General features: G+C 41.8%; 1 protein-coding gene across 1 annotated transcript in view; it reads right to left on the reverse strand.

The window, feature by feature from the left end:
- LOC143933362 (phospholipase A2 inhibitor and Ly6/PLAUR domain-containing protein-like) overlaps nt 1-12,682 on the reverse strand; it is a 34,386-nt gene extending 21,704 nt beyond the window's left edge. The window contains exon 1 of the mRNA XM_077456230.1: nt 12,631-12,682. Within this exon, the coding sequence (XP_077312356.1) occupies nt 12,631-12,682 (52 nt within the window). The remainder of the gene's footprint in view (nt 1-12,630) is intronic.
- Between the last annotated feature and the right edge of the window lie 695 nt (nt 12,683-13,377).

A 13,377-nucleotide genomic window follows, 5' to 3' on the forward strand; every position in this document is an offset into this window, starting at 1 on the left:
CTGGCCACTAGCACCCCCAACCCCCCAGCTGAGGCTATCCCTGGATAATGCTAATGCACATGGGGTGATTAGGGTGGGCCCAGGCACACCTGGCACACCCTGTGTGCACACCTATGAACCCACTTCCTCTGAGCCCAGGTCAATCAGTGAAAGACGAGGAGCTTCAGTGATGAGCTCATGTCTCTGTTGTTCTGCTCCCTCCTCCTATTAATATGCTCTATGTCAGCACATGAACTGATTGGCTCGTTGTGCTGCTTCTTCCTCTCTCACTCCAGCCCTGCTGTACTGGGACTACAAGAGGCTAATACCAGGTAAGATTAAGGTCTTTACACTGAGGCCTCACTGCAATATTGAGCTTTAATCCAGAGATTTTCCTTGTAGTTCTTTTTTTTCTACCAGTAGGTGTCCACAGTTTGATGACCAACATCATTCGAGCCACTTCCTCTGAGCCCAGGTTGATCTGGAGCCACTCCCAGCATGTGATTAAACAGTGAAAGGAAAAGCAGCTCAGTGATGGGCTCATGTTGTTCTGCTCCCTCCTTCTATCAACATGCTTTTTATCAGCACATGAACTGATTGGCGCCTTGTGTTGCTTCTTCCTCTCACACTCCGGCCCTGCTGTACAGGGATCACAAGAGGCTGATACCAGGGCAGACATGGGTCTTTATCTACAGTGGACAGTACTCTATTGTTCCTGTATTTTTTTCAAATAAATGAATCCCTATATTGTCAGTGGCCAAAACGCGGTATAGATTTCTGAACTGTATCAATGAGAAAATATTTTGCCTTTTGGCCACTAGATGGAGCCGATGATATAGGAATTAAAGTGGTACTACAGTCAGAATTGTTTTTTTTGGCAAAAAGCCCCCCTCCCCCTGTATTGTTATTTCATAAAGCAGTGAAAATAATGTCTTACGGCAATATTCAGCTTCAATCCAGACATTTTCCTTGCTGTATCTCTTTTCTACCACTAGATGTCCTCAGTCTAATGAACAACATCATTCAACCCAGTTCCTTTGATCCCAGGTCAATCTAGACCAACCCCCAGGATGTGATTGGGCAGTGCTCTGCTCCCTCCTCCTATCAACATGCTCTTTATCAGCACATTAACTGATTGGCGCCTTGTGCTGCTTCTTCCTTTCATGCTCCAGCCCTGCTGTACAGGGACTAAAGGAGGCTGATACCAGGTCAGATTCAGGTCCTTACACTGAGGCCTCACTGCAATATTCAGCTTAATCCAGAAATTTTCCTTGCAATACTTTTTTTTCTACCACTAGATGTAGAAACTGATTGGCGTCCTTGTGCTGCTTCTTCCTCACACGCTCCAGCCCTGCTGTACAGGGACTACAGAAGGCCAATACCAGGTCATGTTCAGGTCCTTACACGGCTTGTGATTAAAGAATAAATGTATGATGAATTAATGACTACGGAGCTGCATCATCAATGTCTTCATATCGGCCCGGAGTTCAGAATAAAATGTAATGCCTTCAATCAATGTGAAGACTCAGGCCTGCGTTCTCCATTAGCCTGATGTAGAATCTGGGAATCTGCGGCGCGGCCGCCCCCCCCCCCCCCCCGGTACACACATTACTGTAATGAGATCAACAAGAATTCATATCTGGAAAGGACGTGATCTTCTGCAATTAGCGAGGGGTGGGGGGGGGGGGGGGGGGGGGGTGACAGATTCCACAGCCAGGCATTCAAACACCATAGGAAATACTTAAGAGTCCAGACCTTTAGAAGAACAGACGGAAGGCCCTCTAGTGGTGAAAATAGTTATTTTACATTTGTTTTATTTCTGATATACAGTGGATACAGGGCTGGTGCAAGGATTTTTGACACCCTAGTCGAAACCTAATTTTGCTGCCCCCTGGCTTCACAACCCATGACTCCACCCCCTTCCCCCTGCCCGTGTAAACCCCAACTTTTTTAATGAAGCGCCCATCAAATGCAGCCTCACCAGTGTCCATCAAATGCAGCCTCACCAGCACCCATCAATGCAGCCTCACCAACGCCCATCAAATGCAACCTGCCTCATTATCACCCATCAAATGCAGCCTCACCAGTGACCATCAAATGCAGCATCACCAACACCCATCAATGCAGCCTCACCAGTGCCCATCAAATGCAGCCTCACCAGCGCCCATCAAATGCAGCCTGCCTCATTAGCACCCATCAATGCAGCCTCACCAGCGCCCATCAAACGCAGCCTTACCAGTGCCCATTAAATGCAGCCTCACCAGTGCCCATCAAATGCAACCTCATCAGCATCCATCAATGCAGCCTCATCAGTGCCCATCAAATGCAGCCTCATCAGTGCCCATCAAATGCAGCCTCACCAGCACCCATCAATGCGGCCTACCAGCACCCATCAATGCAGCCTACCAGTGCCCATCAAATTCAGCCTCACGAGTGCCCATCAAATTCAGCCTCACCAGCATCCATTAAATGCAGCCTCATCAGCACCCATCAATGCAGCCTGCCTCATTAGCGCCCATCAATGCAGCCTCACCAGTGCCCATTAAATGCAGCCTCACTAGTGCCCATCAAATGCAACCTCACCAGCATCCATCAATGCAGCTTCACTAGTGCCCATCAAATGCAGCCTCACCAGCACCCATCAATGCAGCCTACCAGCACCCATATATGCAGCCTACCAGTGCCCATCAAATGCAGCCTCACCAGCATCCATTAAATGCAGCCTCATTAGCGCCCATCAATGCAGCCTGACTCATTAGCGCCCATCAATGCAGCCTCACCAGCGCCCATCAAATGAAATCTCACCAGCACCCATCAAAGCAGCCTCACCAGCGCCCATCAAATGCAGCCTCACCAGTGCCCATCAAATGCAGCCTCAACAGCGCCCATCAAATTCAGCCTCATCAGCTCCCATCAAATGCAGCTTCACCAGCGCCCATCAAATTCAGCCTCATCAGCGCCCATCAACTGCAGCCTGCCTCACTAGCGCCCACCAATGCAACCTGCCAGCGTCCATCAATGAATGTTTGCTTGCTTAAATTCATTCAGGAGTCGGGACACAGACACAGTCCTCCGCCACCGCTGTGCCTCTGACACTATGTGGGAACGGAGCGGAGGCTGCCTGCTGATGCTGAGCCTTAGTTGCTTGCTGCAGAGAGAAGAGAGTAGGAACACCAGAGTCCGGGTACCCTAGGTGGCGGCCTAGTTTGTCTAGTGGTAGCACCGGCCCTGAGTGGATATAAAAAGTCTACACACCCTTGTTAAAATGTGAGTTTTCTCTGATGTATAAAAAAAAATGAGACAAAGGTAAATCACTTCAGAACTTTTTCCATCTTTTAATGTGACCCATAAACTGTACAACTCAGTTGAAAAACAAACTGAAATCTTTTGGGGGGGGGGGGGGGGGAGTAAAAATAAAAAAATAAATAATGCGGTTGCATAACTTTGCACACCCTCTTATAACTGGGGATGTAGCCATGTTCAGAATTAGGCGATCACATCATTCAAACTCATGTTGAATGGGAGTCAGTAAACACCCGCCATCATTTAAAGTGCCTCTGATTAACCCCAAATAAAGATCAGCTGTCCTAGTAGGTCTTTCCTGACATTTTCTTAGCCGCATCCTACAGCAAAAGCCATGGTCTGCAGAGAGCTTCCAAAGTATCAGAGGGATCTCATTATTAAAAGGTATCAGTCAGGAGAAGGGTACAAAGGAATTTCCATGGCATTAGATATTCCATGGAACACAGTGAAGACCATCACCAAGTGGAGAAAATATGGCACAGCAGTGACATCACCAAGAACTGGACGTCTCTCCAAAATTGATGAAAAGACGAGAAGAAAACTGGTCAGGGAGGCTGCCAAGAAGCCTACTGTACAGCAACATTAAAGGAGCTGCAGGAATATCTGGCAATTACTGGCTGTGTGGTGACAACAATCTCCCGTATTCTTCATATGTCTGGGCTATGGGGTAGGGTTGCAAGTTGGAAGCCTTCTCTTATGAAGAAAAACATCCAAGCTCAGCTACATTTTGCAAAAACACATCTGAAGTCTCCCAAAAGCATGTGGGAAAATGTGTTCTGGTCTGATGAAACCAAGGTTGAACTATTTGTCCATAGGTCCAAAAGATATGTTTGGTGCAAAAACAAACACTGCACATCACCAAAAGAACACCATACCCACCGTGAAGCATGGTGGTGGCAGCATCATGCTTTGGGGCAGTTGTCCAGGGAATTTGTCCTTGGTTTTGTTACTGTCAAGTTGGACATCCCATAATCCCTATTCCCGAATCCCCATCCAAGTTATAACCCCTACAAAAAAACATCAAAACAAAGCTCAAAGTCTATTCCTTGTCTCTGGATGAAAGCTGAAAATGCTATTTGCCTGGCTGTGTAGGAGTGGGGACCCTGTTATCTGCAACCACTACGGAGGTAGAGCTACATAAAAAAGAAAAATGTTTGCATTGGGGCCTGTCCCTGTGGTCAAATGTTTGGCAAACATCCAGTTTTAAGTTTCCACAACGTTCATTTAATACAAGGGCAATTTAAAGGGAAGCTACGTGTGCAAGAGAGGCAGTCAAAGCTTAACATAAATTGGGCATGACCATAATATAATTCTATTACACTCCATACATAGAAGACTACACCCCCAACATGACCGACCATTAGATATGATCATAATACAATGCTACTACACTCCATACATAGAAGACTACACCCCCAACATGACCGACCACTAGATATGATCATAATACAATTCTACTACACTCCGTACATAGAAGACTACACCCCCAACATGACCGACCACTAGATATGATCATAATACAATTCTACTACACTCCATACATAGAAGACTACACCCCCAACATGACCGACCACTAGATATGATCATAATACAATTCTACTACACTCCATACATAGAAGACTACACCCCCAACATGACCGACCACTAGATATGATCATAATACAATTCTACTACACTCCGTACATAGAAGACTACACCCCCAACATGACCGACCACTAGATATGATCATAATACAATTCTACTACACTCCATACATAGAAGACTACACCTCCCAACATGACGACCACTAGATATGATGATCATACAATTCTATTACACTCCATACATAGACTACACCTCCCAACATGACCTACCTCTAGATATGACCATCATACAATTCTATTACACTCTATACATAGAAGACTACATCTCCCAACATGACCGACCACTGGACATGATCATAATACAATTCTATTACACTCCATACATAGAAAACTACACCTCCCAACATGACCGACCACTAGATATGATGATCATACAATTCTATTAAACGCCACACATAGAAGACTACACCCCGAACATGACCGACCACTAGATATGACCATCATACAATTCTATTACACTCCATACATAGAAGACTACACCCCCAACATGACCGACCACTGGACATAATCATAATACAATTCTACTATACTCCATACATAGAAGACTACACCTCCCAACATGACCGGCCATTAAATATGACCATCATACAATTCTATTACACTCTATACATAGACTACAGCTCCCAAGATGACGACCACTAGATATGACCATCATACAATTCTATTACACTCCATACATAGAAGACTACAACCCCGAACATGACCGACCACTGGACATGATCATAATACAATTCTATTACACTCCATACATAGAAGACTACACCCCCCAACATGACCGACCACTAGATATGACCATCCTACAAGTTTTATACTTTATATATAAAATCCCAAAGCTCCAGCATAACCACATCACAATGTCATTATTTACTATTCAGCTCCAGTAAACACTTGAAGTCTACATTGTCTGGGACATTTGGTCCCGATCTTTGTTTATTGCAGATCTAGTTTCGGGAAACTATTCAGATTGTGTTGTAGTGGGCGGCGGGCGAGTTTAACCTTTAAGTTACACGGCTGAATTGCATTTTGTAGTCTCCAAATAGAATTTGGCTTGGTGTGGTATTTCGTTGGCCTGTAATACTGGATATACGTTGGCCTCCTACCAACAATCCATTGGCATCGAAGCCGGTGGACTATCACAGCTGTCCTTGCAGTGAACTGTTGTCATACGGAGTACAGAATGGTAGTAAGCCAAAAACAGGACTACCGTCTGTAGTAACTAATGTAGTATGTATGTGCTCTACTTGGTGCTTTGATTTGTCGATGAGGGCAGCCCCTCCATTTTGGTTTTCCAACATTTTTCTGGTTGAGTCCCTTGGTGTTCTACTGTATAAGGGCCGTGTCATTGCTGGCATTCTCGGTCTGTAATTATCGGGGCATTGGATATCCTTATGAAGATGGCTCAGTTCCAGCTGTCATATGTGCTTCAGTGCATGCAACACTACAGCGCAATGGGCTGCACCTGTTATATAAGCTTAACCTCTTCACCTCTTTGGACATGTCTAGCATGTTCAAAGCTTGAAGAAGTTAAAAGAAGCTCATGGCCGCAGTAAGTAACTACTGACTCTTCTGCAAAAGTGACCTGGGCAGCAGTAGAGCCGTTACATAACTCGCGGTTGGCACCCCTCCCCCGCCGGGACACCCCTCTATCCCTGGTTCCTGGGCTTTCCAGCTTCTCCTGGGACCCCTGGACCACAACAATAACCACTGTCAGGTTGGCAAGGAGGAAAAGCTTTGTTCTCTGATGTCCTCTGTAGGGTTTGAGCCTAGAGGTGCTCAGCTCTGAGCATTTCTGGGTTCACAGCTTTCAAACTCCCAGCCGGGTAAACAGCCAATCAAACACGGACCTGTGCTTGAACAGGTCCGTGTTTTGGGGGGGGGGGGGGGGATTAAGGGTCTAATAGACCCATGATGTCTCCATACAGATTACCTACCACCTGCTCAATGCTATCATATACTGGTCTTGCTAAGTGAGAAATAAAAAAAAATAGTGTTACAAAACTAAAAATCTAATAAAATCTAATAAATAACAAACAACTTAAAGCACCCCATCACCTAGTGCACACAAATGTGAATGTAAACGCACACATAGGGGGCTTAGGTGTGTGGAAACAATTGCGCAACACATACAGTGGATATAGAAAAGAATCACTCCCCTACTAGATATGACCATCATACAATTCTATTACACTCCATACATAGAAGACTACACCCCCGAACAAGACCGACCACTAGATATGACCATCATACAATTCTATTACACTCCATACATAGGAGACTACACCCCCAACATGACCGACCACTAGACGTGACCAGTATGTAAACAATTGCGCAACACATACAATGGGTATAGAAAAGAATCGCTCCCCTTTATAGCCTTGTACACACGGTCGTAGAATCCATCGGAATGTGTCCTATCGGAGCGTTTTGTCGGATAATCCGACTGTGTGTGGTATGTATTCCGTCAGAATATCCGTCTGACCCAATTTTCCAACTTGTTGGAAATATTTCCCGACCAACTGGTTCGATCAGACATACTCCGATCATGTGTAGAGAATTTTGATCGGACCAAGTGCCACGCATGCTCAGATCAAATTCCTACATCAAAGCTATTGGCTACTAGCCTGAATGTAGTCCCATCGTAACGAAATGACGTCATCACGTTCTGAATGATCGGATTTTTCGACAACTTAGTCCGACCGTGTGTATGCAACAGTTTCGGACAAGATCCGACTGATAAAATCCGACGGATTTGGTTGTCGAAATCTCCGACCGTGTGTACAGGGGCTAAGATATTCACACGTTGCTGCTTTGCAGCCTGAAATGAAGACAGATAACATTTTTGTTTTATCCAGCTGTATTTACTAGTGCAACTTATAACAGCCAAGTGAAAGATACAACACCAACATGTCAGAATTTAAAAAAATAAAATAAAAAAACAGAATCACAGCATTGTAAAAACAATCTCGCCATTATGTCAGTATTTTGTTGGAATTCAGCCTGTTGTTGTGGTCTGTTAGGAGATGTTTCTAGTAACTTTGCACATCTACACTTTGCAACATTTGCCCGCTCTTCTTTGCAGAGCTCCTCAAGCTCATTTAAATTTGATGGTGACTGTTTGTGGACTGCAGTCTTCAAGTCATTCCACAGATTTTCAATGGGGTTTAAGTCTGGGCTCTGACTAGGCCATGCATTCACCTTTTTCTCCTTCAACCTCTGTGTGGTCATTGTTGCCGTGTGCTTTGGGTCATCGTCTTGTTAGAAGGCAAACCTTCTTCCCGTTGACAACTTTCTGGCAGATGTTCCTCAAGAATTCAATGGTATTTTTGATGGTGACCAGTATTGGATATCGTCAGGGCCGTCTTTAATATAGATTGGACCCTGGGCAAAAATTTTCTTGGGCCCCCCACCCCCATGCAATTTCCCTCTCCACCTAGTTTGAGACATACAATAAATAGCAGCTTGACTTAAAATCTGTTTTCTATAGCAGATCAGGCAGCAATTGCGATTGGTTGCCAGCAGTTACAGCATATAATTACTGCTTACTGACTAGTTGCTAGAGGTTACAGCACACATTACGGCTCACTAATTAGTTGCTAGAGGTTACAATACATCACCTCCTCACAGCAGGGGAGCATGATATACATAGGAATGCCGCCTTTATTTACATATCAATGCCGCCAGCCGTAGCTATTTACTCAGTATTGTCACCGCTATTTACATATGAATGCCGGTTATTTACATGTAAACACAGGGTCTGCAGGTGAGTCACCTGCACACAACAATAGGGCAGAGCTGGGCAGTATCAGTAGCAGCACTTCACACTGAGATATCGGGACACAGCACAGGAATAAAACTTCAAGGGACAAGGGAATTTAAACCTGGATAGTTGGCAAGTATGAGGCAGCTGTTTTGGGCCCCACAACAATGACAGGGCCCAGGGCAGCTGCCCCTTTTGCCCTGCCTTAAAGACGGCCCTGGATATCGTTTGATGTTGAGGCCAAATAATTCAAAGTCTCATCTGAGTAGAACAACCTTTTTCCATGTAGCCTCAGAATCTTCAAGGTGCATTTTGGCAAAGCTCAGTCATGACTGCATGTGGCCTTTCTAGGGTAGTGTCTTTTTTCTTGAGACCTTACATACAAGCCACATTTGTGGAGAAATTGTGATACTGTTGTCACATGCAAACAATGACCACCTTGTCATAAGTTCCTGCAACTGCTTCAGAGTTGCTGTAAGCCTCTTAGTAGCCTCTCTGACCGGTTTCCTCCTGGCTCTTTCATCCAGTTTTGAGCGACTTCTGGATCCAGGGTGTTGTACCAAATACCTTCCTCTTCTTAATTATAGACTTCACTGTGCTTCTTGGCATTGGTAAAGCCTTTAACCACTTCAGCCCCGGACCATTTTGCTGGCCAAAGACCAGACCACTTTTTGCGATTCGGCGCTGCGTCGCTTTAACCGACAATTGCGCAGTCATGCGACGTGGCTCCCAAACAAAGTTGACATCCTTTTTTTCCCCACAAATAGAACTTTCTTTTGGTGGTATTTGATCACCCCTTCAGTTTTTATTTTTTGCGCTATAAACAAAAATAGAGCGGCAATTTTGAAAAAAACGCATTACTTTTTACTTTTTGCGATAATAAATGTCCCCCAAAAATATATTAAAAAATATATTTTTCCCTCATTTTAGGCCGATACGTATTCTTCTACATATTTTTGGTAAAAAAATCGCAATAAGCGTTTATTGATTGGTTTGCACAAAACTTATAGCGTTCACAAAATAGGGGATAGTTTTATAGCATTTTTATTAATAATTTTTCTTTTTACTAGTAATGGCGGCGATCAGCGATTTTTATTGTGACTGCGACATTATGGCGGACACATCGGACATTTTTGACACATTTTTGGGACCATTGTCGTTTATACAGCAATCACTGCTATACCAATGCACTGATTCCTGTGTAAATGACACTGGCAGTGAAGGGGTTAACCAGTGGGTGGCAGTGTAGGGGGTTAAGTGTTCCTAAGGGTGTGTTACTAACTGTAGGGGGGCTGGGCCTTCTTTTACTGAACACTGATCTCTGCTCCAATCACATGGAGCAGAGATCAGCGTCACTTGTTGCTAGGCAGAACGGGGAGATGCTGTTTACAACAGCATCTCCCAGTTCAGCCGCCCCGTGAGATGATCGTGGGTATGCCCGCGGCGATCGAGTCCACGGGACCCGCGACCGGACTCACGGGGGTCCCTACTAGCACGCTCGCGATGGCAGGGCGGCATTTAAGATTGGACGTACCTGTACGCCAATATGCCTGCCCGTGCCATTCTGCCAACGTACATAGGCGTGCGCTGGTCGGGAAGTGGTTAAATTTGTTTTGTATCCATCTCCTGACTTGTGTCCACAATTTTATCCCAGAGATCCCAGTGACAGTGCCTTGCCACCCAAAGTTAATCGTCTGCTTCAGTTTGCCCTACAAGGGACTGAAATGCTCCAGGAAAGCTCTTTTCATGCTGAGCCAAATGACCACAGCTGACAACAGTTGAAGTCAAAAACGGCTTTGTGTGTCACTGAGAAGGTGAATCAAAGTGCCCGGTATTGAAGTGGTTGAACTGTGCACAAAAAAAATTAATCAAATTGCTCTAGAGGAGTAGTTGTTATTGAGTAGCAGTCACGATTGGGCTTCTCTTGGATTCTGGGCAACCTGTCTACATGCGCAAAAAATTAGGAGAATTGTTTTAGAAATGCACTACTTATCAACCGTGTGCTCCCTCTGTACTGGTGGTACATTGCAGGCTCCCTTGTGGGACCCCCTGGTGGGACCCCCCTGTACAATTTGCAAAATGAATGGGTTGCATATAAAACACAACTAAGATATTATGAAACTTAAAGCTCAACTCCAGCCCAAATATATTTAAACAATTGCATGGAGTAGGAAAGGGTTAAGCTCTCCTCTCAGTTTTCATTGCTGCCTGATCTCTGTTTTGGGAGATTTGTAGCACTGAGGCAGGACAGGAAGTGAAGGGAAAAAAAAAACAAAAAAAAAAAATACTGTATTTTCTTATGAACCTTTTTATGATGAGTTATCCTAAAAAGGTTCATAAGAAAATACAGTATTTTTTTTTTTTTTTTTTTTTTCGTTTTTCACTCATCTTCTTTTAATAAATTGGTTCCAAAATTAGGTATCTGCAAAAAGGTTCTTGTTCAATATCTTTAATGGGTTTTAATAAAAATACAAAATTTGTAAACTTTAAATATGGAGCTAATTTCATAAAAAGAAATAAAAAAAAGGTAAAAAAAAACTGTCATTTCTTATGAACCTTTTTATGATAACTAATTTTGTAGCTAATTTCATAAAAGGAGATGAGTGGAAAATTAAAAAAAAAGAATAAACAATTAAAAAAAAAGGGGGGGGGAATACAAAATTTGTAAACTTTAAATATGTAGCTAATTTCATAAAAAGAGATGAGTGGAAAATTAAAAAAAAAAAAAAAAGGAAAAAAAAAACTGTAATTTCTTATGAACCTTTTTATGATAACTAATTTTGTAGCTAATTTCATAAAAGGAGATTAGTGTAAAATTAAAAAAAAAAGAATAAAAAAAAAAAAGGAAAAAAAAAAACTATTTGTATATAAACCTTTGTAATAACAAATTTTGTATCTAATTTAAAAAAAAAGACGAGTGAAATTTTTTTTCGGTATTTGCATATGAACCTTCTTTTTGATAAATAATTTTAAATAATTTAATTTAAGTAATTATTTGATAAATAATTATTGATTGCAATAACTAATTGTGTAGCTATTTGAAAGTGTTAGATAGAGATTAATTCCTCAATTATAAAATATGGTACCGTTTTTTTCCCAAATTCATAATTGTGCAGCTAGTTTAAAAAAAAGACGAGTAAAATAATAAAAAAAATAAATAAATAAAAAAACTGTATGCACATGCATGTATGCATATGTATACATATGAACCCTTTTTTTTTATAAATAAATTTGTAACTGTTTTAAAAAAGATGAGAACATTTCAAAAAAGGAAAAAAACAAAACTATTTCCTTTTGAACCTTTTCATGATAACTAATTTTTTAGCTAATTTAATAGAAGCAGATGAGTGGAAAATTAAAAAGAAAAAAAAAAGAAAGAAAAAGAAGGAAAACAACTGTATTCGTATATGAACCTTTTTATAATAACTAACTTTGTAGCTAATTTAAAAAAAAGTAAAAAAAATAAAAATAAAATCTGTATGCACATGAACTTTTTTTTTTTGATAAATAATTTTGAAACTGTTTTAAAAAACATAAAAAAAAAAACATTTCCTTTTGAACCTTTTCATGATAACTAATTTTGTAGCTAATTTCATAGGAGATGAGTGCAAAATGAAAAAAAAAAATAAAAAGAAAAAAGAAAACTTTATTTGTATATTAACATTTTTTTAATAACAAATTTTATAGCTAATTAAAAAAAAAAGTGAAACATGAAAAAATAAAATAAAAAATAATCTGTATTTGCATATGAACTTTTTTTTTTTTTTTTTGGGGGATAAATAATTGTAACTGATTTAAAAAAATTAGAAAATTTGAAAAAAAAAAGAACTACTACCAGAATTGCAAAATGTATGATATCATTATATTAAATAATTTAAAATAACCAATTAATATACCAGAAAGAAGATGAAATACACATACAATTTATGTTTTCGAGGGACAACTTACCTGTCGCTGGAAGGGTGGCCAGAATGCCGGCAATCAGGAGGTATGTGGTCATGGCGGTCCTATACTATTATAGAGCTCTGAGCCTGATTGCCCCAACTGTCTGTACTATATTAGATTGGACTCCTGTGTGTTGGCACAGATAGACTCCGAGGAGGGAGGGGAGATGTTCCATTTAAATAGGGAAAGCTTTTCTATGTCATCAGATGGTCTGAGCTGGCAAAGCCCAACACTGGTAAGTAAATACCATGACATCTTCATGTCCAGCAACCGCATTATAAACATACCTTGGATGCCAGGTGTAGCAGCCATGCGTGAAATAATGATACAGGATCCATAGACAAAAATGAAGGGTCCAATGCCCAATCACCCCACAATGTCTTTTGTGCCAGCTTGAGCTTTACAGTAGATAGTGAACCGTAACTGAACCACATTGAGCTGTACCACCCTGAATAATCTCCAACTTGCGTACCCCCGTATGTTTATTTCGGAGGCTTGTCAGATCCATCTAGTGGCCATAATGCAGTATTTTCCTGATTGAGAGATATCTCAGGAAAATACTGCGTTATGGCCACTAGATGGAGCTGCTGATCATTGGAAATAAACATATTTGGCAATTTACAGGGATTATTCGTGACAGCTATGCACATGCTTAAGAAGACATTTTCACAGCAGGGACAGAGCTTTATCACCCTATAATAGGGAGACAGGGACAGAGCGTTGTCACCCTATAACAGGGACAGAGCGTTG

Source organism: Lithobates pipiens, unplaced genomic scaffold (assembly GCF_037356315.1).
Source record: "Lithobates pipiens isolate NorthernLeopardFrog02 unplaced genomic scaffold, aLitPip1_a1.2 Scaffold_27, whole genome shotgun sequence".
Taxonomy (NCBI): domain Eukaryota; kingdom Metazoa; phylum Chordata; class Amphibia; order Anura; family Ranidae; genus Lithobates; species Lithobates pipiens.